This window comes from Aythya marila (assembly GCF_965140915.1).
Source record: "Aythya marila genome assembly, chromosome: 2".
NCBI lineage: Eukaryota > Metazoa > Chordata > Aves > Anseriformes > Anatidae > Aythya > Aythya marila.
In genome coordinates this window covers 132,917,854-132,937,725 of record NC_139043.1, presented here as the reverse complement: position 1 = coordinate 132,937,725, position 19,872 = coordinate 132,917,854, and the positions used below count along the sequence as shown (strand labels likewise).

At 44.1% G+C, this 19,872-nt stretch overlaps 2 protein-coding genes across 2 annotated transcripts in view; both read left to right on the top strand.

Annotated features, from left to right (window-relative positions):
• Nucleotides 1-19,872, top strand: part of RAD54B (RAD54 homolog B) — a 57,010-nt gene that overhangs the window by 4,520 nt on the left and 32,618 nt on the right. The window lies entirely within an intron of this gene.
• FSBP (fibrinogen silencer binding protein) lies at nucleotides 9,704-16,082 on the top strand. The gene is made up of 2 exons (XM_082753372.1): nucleotides 9,704-10,511; nucleotides 14,705-16,082. Exons 1-2 carry the CDS (start codon nucleotides 10,141-10,143, stop codon nucleotides 15,228-15,230), a joined length of 897 nt encoding a protein of 298 aa, XP_082609498.1. The 5' UTR covers nucleotides 9,704-10,140; the 3' UTR covers nucleotides 15,231-16,082.

The following is a 19,872-nucleotide window of genomic DNA, read 5'->3' as shown; positions in this document are numbered from 1 at the left end:
TAGCCCAGCTCGATGTTTGCTGGTGATCACCCACTGACCGCCACAACCAGGCAGTATGCCCGGCTCTCCAGTTTTTTTTGTGCTTTTTTTTTTGTTTTTTCCTCTAAGAATTGCAGCATAAGTCTTGTGCAATCCCCAGCGCTCTTTCTAGCATCCTCTAAGTTCCACACCCAGGCAGGAAACAACCCCCTTCACTCCATCAGGTGCTCTCAAGAGCCTTTCCTATTGACTCTTCTTGTTGGCTTTCACCCTCAGAAAATGGGGTTGGATGGGCCCCTGGGGCAGGGGACCGATTCCATCAGGTGCTCTCTTTGGCAGGGGTAATGTGGGACAATTCAGCCATCTTTTATGCCCGGTTTTATGGGTTTTGTGTTTATCTGCAGCGTGCTGTAACTCCCAGTTCTTCCCGTGATGCCCATACTTGCAGAGACCTTTCGATGTGTGTGGGACAAGCTGTTTGAGCGGTCCTGCTTCCCTGTCCATACATCTGCGCAAATTTGTGCCTGCTGGTTCTCTCTGGCAGTGCATTTGAAAGATAACTGGTGGATTTTTCCCCAAAATAACTTTCCTGTGGCCTGCAGGGGAAACTGGCAGTCTTCCCAGCAACAAAAAAGTTGTGAAATGGACAAGATACTAAATATTTTCTGGTATCATGTGTCCCACGTGCAATTGGTGTGGGTTTTCTGTGGTGATTTTAGGGAAAATAAGTCGTGTGATGGCTGACCTGTTTCTGTTGATGTTGCACTCCTTGCTGAGTGACCGACCAAATCATTTTGTGCCCAAGCCTTCCTGTGTCTGTAGCATGGGGCTAACCCTGCAGCTCCTTGTAAAGCTCTGATAAAACCTGGTATAAAGCAAGGATTTTAAAAGTAGTGTGAATTAACTTCGTTTGTCAAAGCAATTCAAAACTCAAAAGCAATGGGAACCAGTTGTGAAAAGCAGAGTCACTATTGATTTATTTCTTTATTTATTAATGTCCTAACGGAATTATATCTGACTGTCGGTCTCTTCAACCAAAAAAGACTTCCCTATTAAAGGGGCGTCAAGACAATTTCAAGATTTACAGTCTGTGTGCATGCATTATTTTGGTTCACTGTCTCGGTACCATTTAATGCGCATGATAAGCTGTTTGCTAACTCCATATCGTGCTGAAAGCTGCTGTGCTTGGGTTGCCAGTGCAGCAGTGGAATGTGTAAATAAATACCCCAGCTTCCACTGACGTTCTTAGGGAACACCTGTGGGCAGTCGGACAACTGCACTGCTCATTGAGCTTTATCTTTCTGAAACCCAGCCCCGAGAATGCTGCGCATGCTTTCAGTAAAACTTGCTCTCTGACACACGGTGTCCTTTTTTCTGGGTGTAGACAAGGAAGGATTTGATCAGCTACCATCAATCTAAAAATTACAGCATGTCTAGCTTAAAAAAACTTGCTTTTCTAGCCTTCTCAAAATAGGCTTTGTTTCCTAAAATTTCACTAATAAAAGTAAAATGAAAAGGACCCTGAAATTCTGCAAGATGAGATAAAAACCTCTAAAGAGGTTTTAGTAAGATTGTAGCAACTGTTGTAGGGAGAAACCTGGAGATGTGGTGTAGTTTTAAGAGAGCTGTGGTGGTGGTGCCAGGGTTTGGGCTCGAAGCTGTTTCAGATGCAAGGTTGTGGTGTTCAACAAGCAGATTACTAACTGTGGTTATGATGAGCTCTGAATACTGGAAAATGATGCTTCTTCATAAATACATCTCTGTAGGAAAATAAACGTTATTACTGCTTTAGGAATCAGCCCGGGTTCTTTTGTTTGTTTGTTTCCAGAGGTAAGCAGTGTGGCAATCACTTTGGTTCCTTTTTTCATATTCAGAACTTAATATTCATCGCCACTGCCAACAGGTGTGCTGTGGGGAGGTCACTTATTTTTCTCATACGCCTCTACTGGATAAGTCTGTGTGTCTTTAGAAGCGAAAGTTACTTTACCATCCCAGAAATATTGAACAGAAATTGAAATTTATGTGTCTGGACTATTATTTCAGTTCTTAAAACTCCTCATTTTCTACTTGTCCTCATTCCATTTTGAGGTCCTGTAACCAAGTACAAAACAAACACAAATAATTTGAAGAATCCCCAGACAGGCAAATCTCTGACCTGCAGTTAATATCTCCTCGGTGTCTTAGTGCTCTGTCTGGATTACGTTGTTGGATTTATGCTCTGCAAGGTGATGAATTCAGATATGGTGCTAGTAAGAGGGATTGGCCAGGACTGGGGTTCTCACCTGCACTACCTTCTTCAACTTAACATTTTATAGGTAAAAATATACGTAACAAATTTAATTTATGCTTATTATCTGGGTTTACAGTTTACTTTCTGTTGGCGTTTTTAACCTAGGAGAACTTTGAGTTATTTCTCCTCTGGCTTTGCTACATCACACGAGGAGACAAACAGCTCTTGTCCCTTGTCTTTCATCCATCATTACCATCTCTTAATGCTTCTTCTAAGGGAAACTTTGTCAGAAGCCAAACTCGGAGATTACCTTTGAACTAGCAGTGCAGACAGATTGTAACTGTATTTCAGAACAGGATTAAAGTGTTCGCCCGATGATGACAGAGTGTTTTTCATGCTTATGATGTTAACCGTAGTTATTATTTGCATGGAGTTGTGAATACATTTTCCAGCCGCCCTGGGATGCTAATGTTTGCTGAGTTTGTTGGCCTGTGAAGTTTAACGTCTTTCCTCAGTTAAGGCATTTTTATTTTCATAATGGGATTGTTTGGCTCCTTCAGCTGTCTCGAGCGTTGTTACAGGTTAGCCTGGTTTCTTCTCACTTGATATGAATACAAAACTCTCTTAATTAATACGAATGCTATATGAGAAAATTTACTTTTCAGTAAATCATGACAGCACCACTCAATTGCCTATCACTGCTAATCAGAGGATTTAAAAAATGCTATTTGGAGTTTTTTTTCATACTGTGCAATTTCAGCCTATTTCCAGTTGCTAGATAACACAACCAAAGACATTCAGACCTGAAGTCTTATAAGGAAGCATACCATTGCTAGAGTTACTTAAGTATCTTTGCAAGTATTAATTGTAATTTCTATTATTTCATTCCTTTCCATTATTGCCCTTTACATCTCATGTCTGTTTATCAACAGATATTCCTGTTGAGTATTTTTACTGTGTGCCTGTATTAGTGGTGCAGCTGCAGTTCAGTGGGCCCCTCGCATGTTTTCATAAACAGTTGGTAAAGCAGTTAACTCTTTGGGTAAAAGATACTGGGTAACCACGTGTAGCTCCTAATAACAGCTAAGTGTGCCTTAGAAAATTAGGCTGATGTTCGAGTAAATATATTGGAAAGAAATCGTCTGTGTCTCTGATCTGACACTGTTCAGAGATGGTTTTTGTGATGTTCGTTTGCTAAATGAACCAGAAGCGTTCATTTACCTGTCAGCCCCGGTAGGTAGAGCTGCAGATTGTCACCTCCTGGCCAAGCACCCTGCTGGCCAGCAATCGCTGTGGTGCTGGCATTGCTCTTGTTCTCATGACTCTTCAATCTTTATTTTTTTTTTTCCCTCACTCTTCCTATAGATTCCTCACCTGCTTTATGGTAGAGGCCAGACCAGAACCCCGTCCTTAAGGGTTTCTATTCCTGTGCTCAGAAGCACCAAAAGCAGCAGCTGTGACTTCCCTGCCTCTCCTGTTTGAAGGTCTGCAGTGGAAAAACCATTCCTGAACTGTAGCAGCAACCCCTTAACTCTGAGTCCTGGGCTGGGTAGCCACCTGCGATGCTCTATAATGGGCTGCTGTAAAACAAACCCAGCCTTGCTCAGGCGATATTTCCACGGTTAGTCCCACACAACCTATAATTTGATATGAACGTGTCTAGCTGTCCTGTGAATAACCAGGCTTGAGGCAACGATAGATGACATAACCAGGATATTCACACGTTTGAGAAAAGGGCAGTGAAATGGCAGCGAAATAAACTTTTCCTGTGTCCTACTTAGATGTGCTCTGATACGTGCGTTTGGACTCATGGAGATAAAGAAGGAGAGGGGAAGGAAACTGGAAATCAGAAGGGTGCTGCGTGGTCAGAAAAGGAAACGCACGTCAGAGTTGTTTTAGATGGAAGGAACCCAACGCTTCCCAAAAAGTTGGAGGGGTTAATGTGGAAGCTTTTCAGTAGAAGCTTGCCTAGTAAACCGAGTGGTGTTTGCTTCTTTGCAATGAAACAACACAAACTGCTGGTTTCTTTACATTTCAATAACAAAAGGTATACTCACTACTGAATAGAGCTATGCTGCACGTAAAGATAATAATCTTTTATGCTTTATTCCTTTGTTTTTATCATAAATTATTGAAAAATCACAAATTGTAAACAAGAAGAAAAAAGACTTACGTGCTCTTTTTAGTGCGGACACAGAGATCTAGCGTTGAAACTGCAGATATAAAGGAAACTCCCTTTTCTAGGGTGGGAGTGGGCCTGGAAAATGAACTGATGAAGCCAATGTATTTATTATTATTTAACTCCTTGGCAATTGCATGCAAATATGTGATATATAGTCTGCAATATGTAGGATATGAAATCACCTAACAGTGTAATTTTGAAATAAGGAACTTGGGAGATGCTTTGTCTAGAGACTATTTTTTAACAATTTAGGTTTAGCAGTAAAGGTAGTTCCAGTTTCTTCATTCATTCTGGGGGAAACTGTCCATATAATTTCCTTCTTAATTTCTCCTTCATTATCAGAATTTATTATCAGGCCGTGAGTAAGGAGTGAAGATGGACAAAAGAGGAAATTCACTGCCATTCTAAATTTCTCAGATATTTTCCGCTCCCACCATTCAGAAAGCCCCGTCGTGGGGGTGGGATGTGGGTTTGCTCCCCCCCAGCACCCTCCTGTCTCCAACAGATACAAAGCTGGATTTCAGGGAAGATGGGAGAGAATGTAACCAGGTAAAGGATGAGAAATGCCTTATTTAAGTGAAGTGGAAGGGGTTTTTTTGAGCTATAATGAGCACAGTTACAGACTTGGCCCGGATCCCTTCAAAGATAGTCGCCAAATCTTTCTGTAGCTCTGCCCATTGTTTGGATCCCCTTTGTTGCCATGCCAGCATAACTCGAGTTCAGCCCCAGCTTCTGGCTTCGGGCCTTAGGCTTCCCCCCCAGCAGAAGCTTTGTCACAAGACGACGTTCCTAAAACCAACGGGATAGCGGTAAGGCAGTTTGTTATCTCAGGGCCCTCAAAATAGCTGCTCTGAGCACACCAGAAGAATGGAGAAAGCTGCTCCTGTGTCAAATGCATGGAGTAGTGGGTAGGGAAGTGTTTTGAGGTTACTATTAAAGAATAATCTCCAAAAGATGGGAGAATTGCAGAAATTTGGCTTTTCTCACATCCTTTTTTTTTTTTTTTTTTTTTTTTCCTAGAGGCTATCTTGCTAATGGGGATTTAAGAACACAAATATCCTAAGAAAACCATACTTTGAAACCTTCCTGTATTTCCTGTCTGCTTCTGGTCAGTTGTCAAAAAGCTTATTGAAAACCAGGATCAGAGAAGGTGCAAGAGTGTCTTAGGAACCGGAGGCACTCCTGAGTTTGTAAAGAACGATGCTGCTCCCTTTTCTTAACATACAAAGCGAAGAGCTTATTTGTGGCGCTACGGGCACTTAGTAGGATAATTCGGAGCCCTGTAGCTTTAAGCCAAACTTGTTTGAAGGATGATTGCAGATCTGAATGTGTGGGCTGGAATGTCAGATTGAGATGAAGATAAATCCTTTAAAATTTGGCATGGAGAAGGCCGGCGTAATTACCTAATCTGAATATTTCCCATTTCAGTGGGCTAGATGTTGAGACAACACTTAGCATCAGCAGAGGGGACGGATGTATAATTAGCTTTTACGCCAGGAATTTTAGAGGACACGAGAGCTCTGGAGTGCATAATTCAGGCTAGCTTCGGGAGAGCAGTGCAAAGGTAATAATTACACCGTTAACTTCTGGGGTTTCTGGCCTTGTCCTGAGATCCAAGTGCCCAGAAGCTGCAAGAACTGTTAGTTAGATGTTAGCCCTGAGTATATGGTAGATGCTGATGACAGAAATAGATGCAGAAGAAAGAGTTAAAGCTTCTCTTTATTTTTTTCCTTTCCTGTCCCCCCTACCCCAAATGCTGGGCAGAGGTTTAGAAATATTTGTGCAAGGATAAGGGAAAGGAGCAGTCTGAGGGGTTCAGGTATGGTAGGAAGAAAAAAGTGTAAAGGTGATGGTGAAACGAGAAAAAAACTGAATGAAATGGGAAAGCTGTTTGAAAAATAAATTAAATGATTTTAAAATAATTCTCAGAGTCTGGAGAGAATATGTCCAAGTGTAGTAGCTTCCAGGTAAAGTTTTTCTGCAACTTTTGGCCCTCAATTCTTCACCATCCTCAGCCCTCTTCGTAACGAGTAATGCCTGAGCCCCTTAATTTGGGAGCTTACCCACGAAACAGCTGTCACCACGGGAGACCTTTGGAGCCGAAAACTTTTCTCAGCCACCCTTTGCTGCAGCCAGCCCTCCGGGCGGATCGGATGGCTTGGCACCACCTCGCTGGTGTGTCAGCGCAGAAGGCTGTGCGATGACCTCATGGAACTTGTGCAGCCCTCGCTACCTACAGACCCTCTCAAGTCCTCTTCTGCAGCTGCCAAATCCCATTTGCACGAGTGAGCAACTGCCTCGGTGCTTGCCAAATGTTTCTGCTGCCAGTACGCCCCAATATATTCAGAGACGTGTAACGCAGCCGGAGCTGCTCAATCCTCTTACGGTTTCTCATAAGCACGGGGGTATCAGGGTTTCACTTCAGATTTGGGATCAAATCTTGCAGTTGTTCTCTTCTTCTTAAGATTCTCCGGCTTCTACGGACTGCAAATGCCAAACCCAGGCCTACCCAGAGCTGGTGTGCTTACATATTAAATGAAAGAAAAATAGATCTCTTCTAGACTTACTCTGAAGCTACCCCTCTGTGGGCAGAGCACCCTTGCAGAGTTCAGCAGCCCTTTACTGACTTAATATTATTTGCATTTAAAGGTCCCAGCCTGGACCAGTGCAATTCACTTCATTAATAAGTCTGCTCCAAACTTCAACTTTCATGACATTCTTTTTTAGGGTCTCCTCCTTAATTATCTCTCTGTGTGTGTACTCTGTAGAGATCCTCCCTCTTTTTTTTTTCTTCAAAAATAAAAGCTTGTCATGGGGATATTCTTCCTCAGCGTGTTTGACAAAGGATCCTTCTCCCTTTTCTCTCCCCAGTTATTCCATAATTTTCAACTGCAAAGCCCTGGACTTACCTATTACCTGTAGTTTCAAGTCTTATTTCCCAACTATTTAAGTTCTACAACCTTAGCAAGGGCCTGTTGCTCGGTCCTTGAGTAACTGTGGTGGTTTTCTGTTCTCTAGATATTCCGATCTACTCTCACAGCTCCCATTTTTCACGAATTTCCAAAGATGAAGATTTCATCCACTTGAAAACTGGGGTTTTAGATGCTAACGTTTAAACTGGGAAGCATCAGGCTTCTTGAAAAGAAGGAACTAAGGAAATGGGGGAAAAAAGTTGCTTTGAGTGCTAATATCAGCACGGGGCAGGGGCAGAAGCACAAAAAAGCTGGGGGACAACAGTTTTTTTTTTTTCAGCTGTCTCATTGCTACACCTTTGGTAGCTGAGAGAAGTCTTCACGTGATGCTAATACGCAGCCTTCTCACCTCCTGTGATTCCTCACCCGAGTACTGACATGACCTTAGGCTGATGAGCAGAACTATTTAAAAACAACAACAACAACAAAAAAAAGAAATAGGGGAAAAAAATATCTTGTTTGGCAGCCGGCTGCGTTTTTTACAAGGGTTCTTTTACACTCCGGCAGAACAATATGTAATTCAGACTGCTTCCTTCGGGCGCTGGCTCGAAAGAAATCATCGTGGGAAGGGTCCCGAGCCTGGGCCCTGGTTCTGTGGCAGGCCTGGAGCAGCCGTGCCAAGGGCTCCCCTTCTTTCCTTGGGGTTTTTGGGGTTCCTCTGCCCGATGGTGGACATCTGCTGGGTGTTTGTGGGGAGGAGCCTTCACTCACACAGCCTGGCCCTGAGTTTTGTCACTAAAAGCCAAGAGATTGGGGCCTGCACAGCTCCTTAAACATCTGAGGGTGGGCTCTTCTCTGGCTCCTTGATTCCTATACTCCCAGAAGCCTAAAATACATGAGGCATATTCCTTTTATTTCATTTTATTTTATTTAACCGCTAGTACCCCACTCTGTAGTAATATTAAGAGCGAAATGTGGGGAAATAGGGAAGGATTAGGTGTTTAAAAGTAGTGGTTTTCATGCGGTGCTTCTAACCACAGCAGTATTTTGTTTCTCAGACTCTCACAAAATGGGCTTCAGCCCATAAAATGCTTTATTTAAGCTTGGCTTGAAAGCAGCTCCAGCAAAGCGGACCGGTCACAGTTTTGTGAGGTGGTGTGGGCAAGCCAAGCCTCGGGAAGTTGTTCCAAACACGCTTGTTGTAAACGCTGGCTGCTTTTTCATGGTGAAAGTCTCCTTTTCGTTTAGTTTCAGGCTTTTTGTTTTGATTGCGGCTCGCGTCTGCTCGGGGATTTTTCCCCTTCGAGCAAGCAAGTTTATACCTAGATCCTTATTGCCTGCAGATAGATATTTCAAGCTATAATTAGATTTCTCTTGCCTTCACCCCCCCCTCCTAGGCTCCCTTCTTGTCAAGGCTGAACATGTTAAGCCGGAGAGGCTGTTTGCCACCACCTCAGCTTGTGTTTCTTTCCACCCTCTGGCCTCTTGCAGCGACGTCCGCGGTTCTTCAAACTCAGCTGTTGCTTTTCGTGGTGCTGAGCACCTTCCCTTCCACCTGCAGCTTCCTCCGCTTTGTTCATTTTGTTAAATTTCAAACCTCGCCTGCGTTTTCTGTGCTCAGGCCTGGCTCAAGGTGATGCGCTTGGCAGCAGGCAACAGGGAGGCACCGACACAGCACGCATGTTGTGCCCCTAAAAGCCAGGTTTTCACCCCAAAGGGGTGCCTGCAAGCATCACCATGCAGGTAGCATGTTTCCCCCAGCTTTCACTCACGATGGCAGGCCCAGAAATTTGGGACGGAGCCATCCCGTGAGGCAGGTCAGGCCGTTTCGCCGCCACCACGGCGATGCCACACGCCCCGAGAGGCAGGCATGTTCCAGCAGGGCACAGCTGCGGGCTGCAGCCAGGAGAAAAAGCCGGATAAAAAGCCCTTTCAGCCCTCACACCGCCGCCTTTGGGGCATGTTTTTTTTTTATTTTTATCATCATTTCACCAGGATCTGGGTGGGTTTTTTTTTTTGCTCGCTTTCTCCCTCTGCCGCCACACGCTGGGCCGCGAGCGGCGGCTGCCGCTTTAAGAAGGCTCTGTGGAGGTAGCGGGAGCAGGCTGGCAAAATGCAGGAGAAGCTTAGCTTTGCTGGAAGGCCGAGTGTAACCTAACCAGCTGGAGGATATGCCGGAGCTGATTGACAGCAGGACCAGCATTATGCAAATACCGCCAGAGAGAGAGAGAGAGAGAGAGAGCGCAGCGGCCGGCCGGGGGCTCTCTGAGGGAGCTCCCTACACACGCCGCGCTTATCTGCCCGCTCGGTGTAACACTCAATAAATCGCCCCCCCAAAAAAAACAATTGTTGCTTTTTTTTTTTTTTTCTTCTCTTTTTTTTTTTCTCCTCTCCCTTTTTTCGGCCGCCCGTTGCGTGCGAAATCCCGAGTGCGGTTTCAGTTTGCGCGATGTGCGAGAGAGCGAGGGAGATGTGTCAGAGCTTGTTACTCCGGCTAAATTAGGTAATTTTTAGCCGGGTAACGTGCTAATCTTTAAACCTTTATGTCTTTAAATCCTGCGTGTGCCTGGGCTCTTCATACAAAAGTGTATTTTGCTTGTTTCTTCTCGTCTTCTTCAGTCTGAAGCCTTATGTAGGTCAGGCTTGGCTTAAGCAGATTTCCTGAACCTGCGTCAGCTTAAGCTGAAGGAATTTTAATAAACCCTCCCTTGTAGGCGTGGGCCTAAATGAGACTAGCCTAGTTAAGCCTGATCTTTTTCTGTTTGTGAAAAAGAGCTGAGCAGAGCTAGGGACTGCATGGTGGCTTGGGGACCGGCTCCCTTCATTCCCAGCTCACAATGGTGGGGAAGGCCAGATCTTCCAATTTCACCTTATCCGAAAAGCTCGATTTGCTAAAGCTGGTGAAGCCCTACGTTAAAATTCTCGAGGAGCACACCAACAAGCATTCGGTCATAGTGGAGAAAAACAAATGCTGGGATATCATAGCTGATAACTACAACGCCATCGGAGTAGACCGCCCGCCTCGTACCGCACAGGGCCTGCGCACGCTGTACAAGAGGCTCAAAGAATACGCCAAGCAGGAGCTGCTGCAGCAAAAGGAGACCCCCTCCGACTGTAAAAGCAGCATTTCTGAGCCAACCAAGAAAGTTGTGGAGATGATTCCACAGATTTCCAATGTGTGTTTAAGAGACAGGAGCGGTGTACAAAGGTGAGAGATTTTTTTTTTTTTTTTTTTTTTTCATTCCCCTCCCTCCTCCTCCTGGTTTTGTTACTGAATGGTGAAAATGATGGCGCCTCCTGTCTGCTCTGCGACGCGTTGCTCGTGGGCAGTGTCCTGAAGGAAGCGGTCGTGAGAGGAAAAAGCCCCAAACTGGGAACAATGCCTAAATGATATTGCTTTTGTTTTATGGCAAGCTCGCTGGTGACTTAGCACTGCATTCATTTTTCAGCTCTTTCAAAGCCTGCTTCAGCCTTTGTCATACTCTGGAAAGTGAGGGTTAAGGGAGAATCAAAGGGAAAGAGTAGCTCCAACCTCTACCCCTCCCCTACCTTTTAATAGGCAGATTATTCAAACATTGGCAAAGTGATGGCTATTCTCCTCCATTTAAGGTAACACTGCAGTCATTTTGCAACATATGGCACTATTAGCAGTTTAGAGCAGATTTTTAACAAAGTTACTTCACAGAGCTGAGGAACCTCGTTCCCAGAGCTTTCTCCTCTCCTTCACTCTGCTGTCTGCGTATTACGTTTGAACTGATCCCAACCCTTTAAAAAAAAATGGACTGCCAGCACCACGGTGCCTTTGTGAGTTTTTTTTTAAAACACTTGTATTGCATCGAGGGTGATTTTCTGAAACTGGAGCAAAGCTCATTGCAGGCTAAACTCCATGCAGCCCTGCATCGTAGGGTAGGTGGTTTAAATGCACACAGAGAGAAACCGAGAGGTGCAGCTATAGAAGTTTTCTCTTTTTTTTTTTTGTAGTTTTTTTTTTTTCTGCACTGCTCAGTAAAGTGAGACACACTGTCTAGGTTTGAGCCAGACATAATACAGGCAGGCAGCGTGCAGGCTTGCTCCCACAGCTGGCTAATGCCCCTCATATCTGACTCGCAACACTCTGCTGGTTCTGTATTGGTCCTCGAGGGATCAAAAAACGCCCGGGTCAGGGCTTGGTTCCTCCCGATACAAAAAGCAAGGTAGGGAGGAGGGGGGAAAAAAAGCCAAATAACTCTCAGAAATCCTGAGAAAGCTCTGATTTTTTTTCCTCCCCCCTCTTTTTCACCAACGGATTAATGGGAAGTGAACTTTCCATATTTTAATCGGCCACGCTGCTCCTTGGTGCAACAGCCAAAGGCTCTGCGGAGGGCTGGCGTGCGCGCACAGGGCGAATTGGATCCGTGGTGCCACTGGTTGAACTGAATGGTAGCAATTGTCTAAATCCCAACGTGCCAGATGCTCTAAAAATATGCTGCTGCGGGTCCCCGGCGTAAAGAAGTCTGAAGCAACTGGGCTGTGCTGCTGCTGCTCCTGGTGAATGCCCCTGGAGGAACGGTCCCAAAGAATTCCCTGGAACAAAACGAGGCTTTTAATTGCGCTAATAAAGGTTGCAGTGTCTTGGCTACCAACTTTTGTAAGGAGGAAGGGGGAGAAAAAAAACCACAACAGTGTGAGAACTTGGGTTTGCAGATCGGCTTATGAAAAGCGGTGACGCTTTTCATGAATGATTAAGAGCTAATGATCTCCGTAGTTTGTCTCCTATAATTTAGGCTTTTTTTTTTTGCAGGCTTTTATGGCTCTGGGAACATTGACTTGATTGCTGCTTACCCAAAATGGTTGTTCTAGGAACAGCCAATGCACTGTGTGTCGAAGGGAAGGATTATCATTTAAATATATATTTTTTTCTGCCTAATTACATCATTATTTGATAGTTCTAATTTTAACTCCGAGTTGCGTTTCCCCCTGATTTTGAAAACCCTGCGCTGGGTTTTAACTCGCTAGGATACGGCTTAGCTTTTGGGGAAGGAAATGCAACTTCTAATGAATCCAAATTCTTAATTGCACCTTTAAGCAATTTCTAGCTCACGGTGATTAAACAAAACCTAGCGAATCATGGGTGCCTCCAGGGTTCGAAATACCATCCCCCAGTTGTGGTAACTGTTGTTTGTCTTTCTTTCAGCCAAGTTGTCAGAAACAACATTAGTAACCACCGTGCAGGCGCTCCTTTTGTTTCCCAACTCCTTCTTTCTCTCTTCCCCCTCTAATTGTTTTCCTCTTAGGAGGCTGACACCGAAAGGGGAGGAAAAAAAGCCCCGTCTGAGCTACCTGAAGGTTTGCTAATGGTCAAGTTTCGGGTGAAATACACCGCAGGAGGTGAAATTGGCAGTGTTTGGAGGCTGTTAGGCTAAATCGGAGCTGTTTTTTCTTTCTCTTCAACCTCTCTCACTTTCTCTTTCTGCTCTCCCTCTCCGTTTCCTCCTGTCACAATGACCTGCTTCTCCTGCTAGCTGTTTCCATCGTCTGCAGGCGAGACGCTGGCCGGGAGCCAGCAACCCCGAGCGAGGCTGAGCTGGTGGAGAGGGGGAAACCCAGCGCTGCAGCCAGCCCCGGGGGAGGCACAGAGGGGCAGGAAATAATAAAATAACTCCCGATGCTCAAGGAAAAGGAGGGAAAGGCATGTGAGAAAGAGGTGCCCAAAACAAGGAAAAGCTTTGTGGCATGAGGAAGAGGGAGTAAGGTGGTATAATCGATACTTCACAGGCAGCTCAGGTGGCGGTGGACAGAATTGAGATTATCCCAGTGTTTCCTTGGGGATAAATGGAAGTTCTGCTTCCAAAAGCCTCCTTCAGATGGACTTTTTCTTCCTGAAAGCTTTTTTTTTTTAATAGTTTGGGTGATTGGCAGAACTAATTTTTGTGAAATACATTTCTCCGACCCTGTTGCTCGTTCTTACAAATGGCTATTTCGAAGTTTCCACGCTTTCATTCTAGAAATTGCACTTGCATCCTAGTAGATGTTGGGCTAGTTCAGGCTCCCTTGGAAATTGCACCCATGGCTGCTTATTTCTCTTGAACCGAGAGTTTTGCAGGCCATGGGGGATGCAGAGGAGAAAATGCTTCCTTTTGGTGTCTGCCTAAGGAGTTTGTGCACTTCCACAAGAAGTAGGATGTAGAAATTAAATTCCTCCTGTACTTCTGGGAACATGAACCCACGCCTGCTGCTCACGGGCAGTGTTTTAATAATCAGTGTTCCTCAAATTGCGGCTTGTAGAGCTCAGAAGGAGGTTTTAAAAAGAAAGTGCAAACACAGCCACACACCCTGCCCCTTTAATAGGCAGCAGCTCAGGTCCTCCAGGGCTGGGGAGCATCTGGGGATGTTTTGCTCATCGTGGATCCCCTCGCTGCCTTGAGCTGCTAGCCGCAGCTCAGTTATTCATGGGCTGGGGACCGTCTCCTGTCTCCCGTACTGTAAAATAGTTCAAGAAGCTGATCTGGCTTTAAAAAAAAAGTATTGCCTCAATCAGGGAGCGATGTGCAGAGCTCTGGGGTTTCAGACAAGTGGTGGAGAAGTCGGCAGGCACAGCTGGGGCCGCTATTAGCATCAAAGCCAGCGTAATGTCAGATCGTGACTGGAGGTGCTGCTGACTCAGGGCTCCGCACAAAGGCAGATGAGTCAGGTGGGTGTTGCACTCCAGAAAAGGGGGAAAAATGCAGCGCGGAGCTGTTCTGAGTGGCAACGTTTCCACGTCTCCTCTCGAAGCTTGAGAGAAATCGTGAGATCACTGCTTCGTAGGGAAGGAGCAAGGATTAGCTGGATTCCCTAATCTGCGGGGCAGGGTCATCATCTGGGCTGTGGTTTCTTCCCCCCAGGCACTTTGTGTAATTTTATGCAGCGATTGTTTTACATGGAAAAAGGCACACAAAACAAACAGCGAGGTGCGTGAGTCACAAACGGGGAACGCATTGGGACAGGACGAGATGAGTAAGTTCGGGAGATGGAAACGTTTCTGCCATAGCCCGCTCAGTCTGAGGCTATGCCCTTTTAAAATCACTTTCTCGATTATATAAACCATTTCCTCTATCACTTACATCAACTTCTACTTCTTTTTGTTCTCATTTATCACTATCATTTATCACTAATGCCTGTTTAGCCTGTTGCAGAGGAAGGGCCAACCAGGATTGTTCTTTCTAGGCTACACCTTGTAGTAGCAGTAGCATCTGCGTAAGGCAAAGCCATATACATGTGTTGGAAAGAAGGAGGGGAGCACATGGTGTTCATGTAATGAAGCAGAGTTTCAGCTGTAGCTAGCAAACACTAGGATTTCAAATGAAGCTTTGGTTACTTACATTTGTGTCTTTTTAAAATAGTTTTTGCTGGGTGATTTACATCTGATTTTGTGTGTTCTAGCGCTAGTATCGATAAAGAAACAATTGCTGGTACCAGTTCACCACAGGCAATGTTGGATCACCATCCTGCGACAGTCATGATGGAGTTGCAGTCGGAAGAGGATGTCAAACCCCCTCCTTCGTTGATTATAGACTCGCAGCAAAGTGAGAACCTAGAACACGAGGAAGAACACCAGCTGGTGCATATCATGGAGAGGTCTCCTTCGACGTCGGTGTCTTCGGTTGACATGAGAGTTATGATGTCTCCCTCTCCCGTACCCAGAAGAGATGAGTTTTTTAGGCTTGAGGTCGGTGAACGCTTTAGACCGATGTGTGGGTCTGACCCGCAGATGCTGCAAATGCTGAAAGAAGAGCATCAGATCATATTAGAAAATCAAAGAAAGATTGGGCTGTATGTCCAAGAAAAAAGGGATGGTTTGAAAAGGAAGCAGCAGCTGGAGGAAGAACTGTTGCGAACAAAAATCAAAGTGGAGAAGCTGAAGGCAATACGATTACGCCGTGATCTGCCAGAATACAGCAGTATCTAAATATTTTATTACTCCTGTCATATCCCTTGAAATACTTAATAATAAATACTTTCACCCTAGCAAAGTTGTTCCTTACGTTAATATGGATGGATCCAAATGTGGTCTTGAAAGATGAGGGCATATTTCCCATGTTGTTGTTTTATGTGCCGTAATAAAAATACCTTGTATGGGTTTGAGTGCACCACCTCTTCTGGTCTGAAGTATAATCAAATCCCGTAGATTTAAGTTATTAGGATGATAAAAAATGATAAATTTCTTCAAGAAATCGCCTATCCTTCCTAATCTTAATGAAGTTGCAGGTTCTTAAATACAGATAAAAAGGAGGAGTAAGGCGATGCTTAACTATGCTCTTCTTTTCAAGTTGGTAAATCTTATGACAGTGGTGAAATTTTGCTGGCATATCAGCATGGAAAACAAAATTACTGGATTGTTATATTTTTTTAATGTTCAGTAGTCTTTAAAAGAGTTAACACTTTTTATTGTTTTCAGTGGGTGAGCGTTTCCATAGGGAATTATCCAAATAGAGGCAGTGAAGGCAATACTTCATCGTTAAAACTGCATGTGTGCGTAATTTGTGTGTACAGTTACCATGAGCCTATATTCAGTTAGAGTAATTATACTGGTGATCAGCCACAGAAATGTCTAATTTGCTCATTTGCATGCATAATTACTACTGTGCATGTGCAACCGAGACAGTTGCAGGTGCCTTTGATTGATATCTAGACGACTATAAGCTACCAAAATGAAATAGTTGCTGTGTGTAAGTAATGTGACTTGAAGTCAACAGAAGATTCTTTGTTATTCCGCGTACCTTTTATAACTGCTGTTGTTCTGGTCTTTTGATTAGTTTCAAATAAAAAGCCCAAAATGAGAAAGAAATTGATTCTTCTGTCTGTCCTAGCAGCAGCGCTTTCCTCTGCAGTTACGATCAACACTAATAACTGGAAAACAAAACAAAACAAAACAAAAAAAACAACCCACAACAACTGGAAAGCGTAAGTCCTGGCCAATTTGTCCATAATTCTTGGTCTTCTGCTTGTTATGAATAGATCCACACCTGCCTTAGAGCTCTGGTTCCTTATTCCATGTAACAGTACTTTGTTCTTTCTCTAACTTCTTGCATAGGAAAAGGAAAGGAAGCACAGAATCGAGGAAAAAGAGAACAAAGGAGGTGCAATTCCACCCTGGTCTCCTATCTCAGAGGGCCCCAACAACAGAAAGAACAAAAGCAATAGGAAGGAGAGATTTTTTTTTCCTGTGTCTGCTTGTTACTGTTGCTTCTGTCACTGTTTTTTCCCCAAATTTGCTTCTTTCTCCATTCCCACAGAACCTCAGCATGTATGGGGCACTGGTCTGCACCAGCAGACTCTTTAAATGCGGTAATCCTTGCGTCTTCTTGCCAGTCCTCTGGGTGAATCAGGTTGCCTTTGTAACCACGGGGATAAATGCTTATTAAAAACTGAAGGCTGGAAGCACGTGAGTTTAGCTGAGGGACCAGTCGAGCTTAAAGCATCATACTTAAAATTTTATGACAGCGATGAGAGAAATTCATCTCGACTGTCAGTGCCCAGGACACCTTTATCAGGCTGCAGGTTGGGAGGGTAGAGGAAATAATTCTTTGGTTTACAGTCCGAGGAAAAATACAGTCAATGAAAACAGATCTCAGCAATATGGAATCGCCCCCTACTCGTCTTCTTCCAGTGGTATTGTAGAGAAGAGAGCTTTTCAAGCACTTGTTCTTTTGGGAACGTTTGCCTGCGCTGATGATGACAGTGTCTGAACGAGTGGCCTTGGTTTCTGTTCAGACCTTGCCTTTCTTCTGTCTTTTTTGCGGTTCAAGGACGTTGATCTCTTTTTATATAGCCAGGAACACTTCAACGAGATGCGCTCTTCCCTGAGTTTACAAGAGTCAAAGTCTTGGCTTCGATAAATAAATACAGATTTTATTTGTTCTGCCTTGCTGTCTGAAATGTGGCTGCTCAGAAACTGGGTAACAGCACGAAATTCCCTGCACTCATAATTTGGAGAGACCTGCTTTTATCCTTTCAGTTGAAAATCAGAATTCTGTTTTCCAGTTTCAAGGAATTCCAGTTTGTTGTTTCTGTCCGTAGATACTACACAAATGGATTTTTACTAGCCCAGGAAATAATTCCCAGCTGGCTTATTGTCTTGCAGTGGTTTTGAATTATTGCTAGCCTTATTTTGGCTACTAAAATGCTCTGCAGAGACTTTCAAATATTTTCTCTTGAATTCTCCATTCTCCTTGAGCTACATCAGGAGGTGACCTCCAGGGCCTCTGTTGGCACGGCGTTTTTATTTTGAGGACTAGAAGCAGAGGAATTTCCAATCTTCAAATGCGTGTAGTCCTTCCTGACCTGAAAGGCGAAGCAGGTACAAAGCTCAGACTCTGGGTAGAGCAAACTGCCTGATATAGTCCTGATACTGAAGGGGGGAAGGATGCAAATGCGTAGCTTGTTTCTTTACTTGCGACATGACATTTATCTTCTTTCACTACAGATATATTTCTTCTGTCAGTGACATCAGTGCAGCCTGGTGCTGCCTATGTTCGCCTGTCCGTGCTGGCGGATCTTTCTCACCCCACATCTGCTTTTCAGTGTCAGGTTTGCATCAGACTTCTCACTTCTCGGTGCCTGGTCTCTTTTTTTTTTTTCTCCATGTATTCCTACTGTGGGTACACGCACACACAGCTGTGGCTAGTCCTTCTGGACCTTCAACTACAACAAATTTTTACCGTTCCAGTTTCATTAGCGTGTGTGAAAGCAGTGGCAGCAAGCCCTTCACTCCTTCACCCCCACCCTAATCCTGTTCCCTTCACCGTGCCTGGCGCTGCCATTCCCTGTCTGCGTGTTTACAGTGTACTGTGTACAAGCAGAGTAATTTTAGGCAAGGGCAAATTTCTACCATATGTTCACGTCCTCCTACTAAGATAACTGAAATAAACAGGCTGGAGCAGTGTTTTAATTCCCGATTTCATTTTAGGATTAGAGTAAAAAAACTAGAACTTTGGTAACTTTATGATCATTGTGATACCATCTTGCATAACTTCATCTATGTGAGTAACTCTCTAATTATTGGTTTATACTTTTGTCACCTGCTCCCTAACTATCTTTTCCTTTTTCTGCCCATAAGCTCTCAACTCCTGTTGTCATCTTGTTGGCTGTGTTTGCCTCCTGTCAGAATTATCAGGTAAAAATGGTGGATGAGCGACCTACTCCAAAACCAGGAAATATTCCTTACTAATCTTGCTTGTCATACTCCTTTTCCAACATCCTTCTCCTCACTACTTTCGAATGCTTTCTATCCTTTATGTTTCCACCTATTTTCTTGCTTGGGACTTTTTTCCTCAGGGAATGAAAAGGCGTAAACCAGAGCCTACGCACTTCGCATCCCGTGGATTGCCAACAGGCCAAGCTGTAGCCGTGCTTCTCATTATCAAAGAATTGCTCCTAAGTGGTGAATTCTGATGCTCAGGTTTGCTGGAGAAGCCATCTCTTCACAGTTCCCACATAAAACATTTTCACAAGGCGATTGAATCTTGTGTTGATGGAGTTCATGGTATTGCCCAAGGGTAGAGAGAGAGATTGGAAAAATAATTAGTTTTTTGTTTTTCCCCGTTTTCTTGAAAATTATTTTTGCCCCAAATTGCATTATAGAAAGGTTAAACCTAACAGAACTCTCCATACATTTAGCCCAGGACATTCAGACTTTAAATCACGGTGTTTTAAAGAGTTTTAAGATGAAAGTCTTGCTTCTGAAACCTACAGTTCAAGTAGTTGAAAACCTCGGTTGCGATCTGTGCGTAAGCAGGGATGGATGAGGGATGGGGAACCCATTGGGACGCTCAGCAGCCTGCAAGCACTGCCATTCTGTGGTGTCCTTGCATTTCCCAAGTGCTGTGGGATTGCACACCACTTTACCCTAGTGATCACACGGTGATTTGTTGATGTACCCAAACATTTGAGTGAGCACAGCACGTTGTCAGACTGGATTACTCAGACGAGAGAAATATTGTACGATTCTCTTTGCATACTCCATCAGCAGTTGTTCTGTGTTATTTGCTCTTTAGGAAACATGCAGACTTGAAAACCGTACTTCATTTTTTCAATCGTAAGTATGTGAGCAGAATTAAAAACACTAATTTATTTTTTCCTGACCGTTTCTTGCTGATTCTCATCTGTAGTTAGCATGATCACAATAACAAGCATAATTTAACATAAATACAGCCAAAAAAAACAATTTATCTGGATTCCGGTTCCCCTCCGTATGCTGTTGATGCCAAGGCCTGGTTTGGTTAAGTTTCAGTCATTTTGTTTACAGCACTCCGCGAGTTGCCTTTTGCTCACTTCGCATGGCTTTGTGTGATCCTTGTCTGGATTGGTACTGCTGCCTCAAAACACGCCTGCTTCTAAAGTTCAGAGCTTTGTGCACTGGAAATAAGTGAGTTTATAAATTGCCAGTTCCACTTCAGATTCAATTTAACAGAGAAACAAGAGGACAAAACCTTTAGCTAGCTTTGGGGAGGGGGCAGGAGGGAGTTTGTACTTTTCCTAGTTAGTTACTGCAACATGATGTTTCCTCTGCCTTACATACAGATAAGATCTGTTGCAGCAATCTCAGGCTG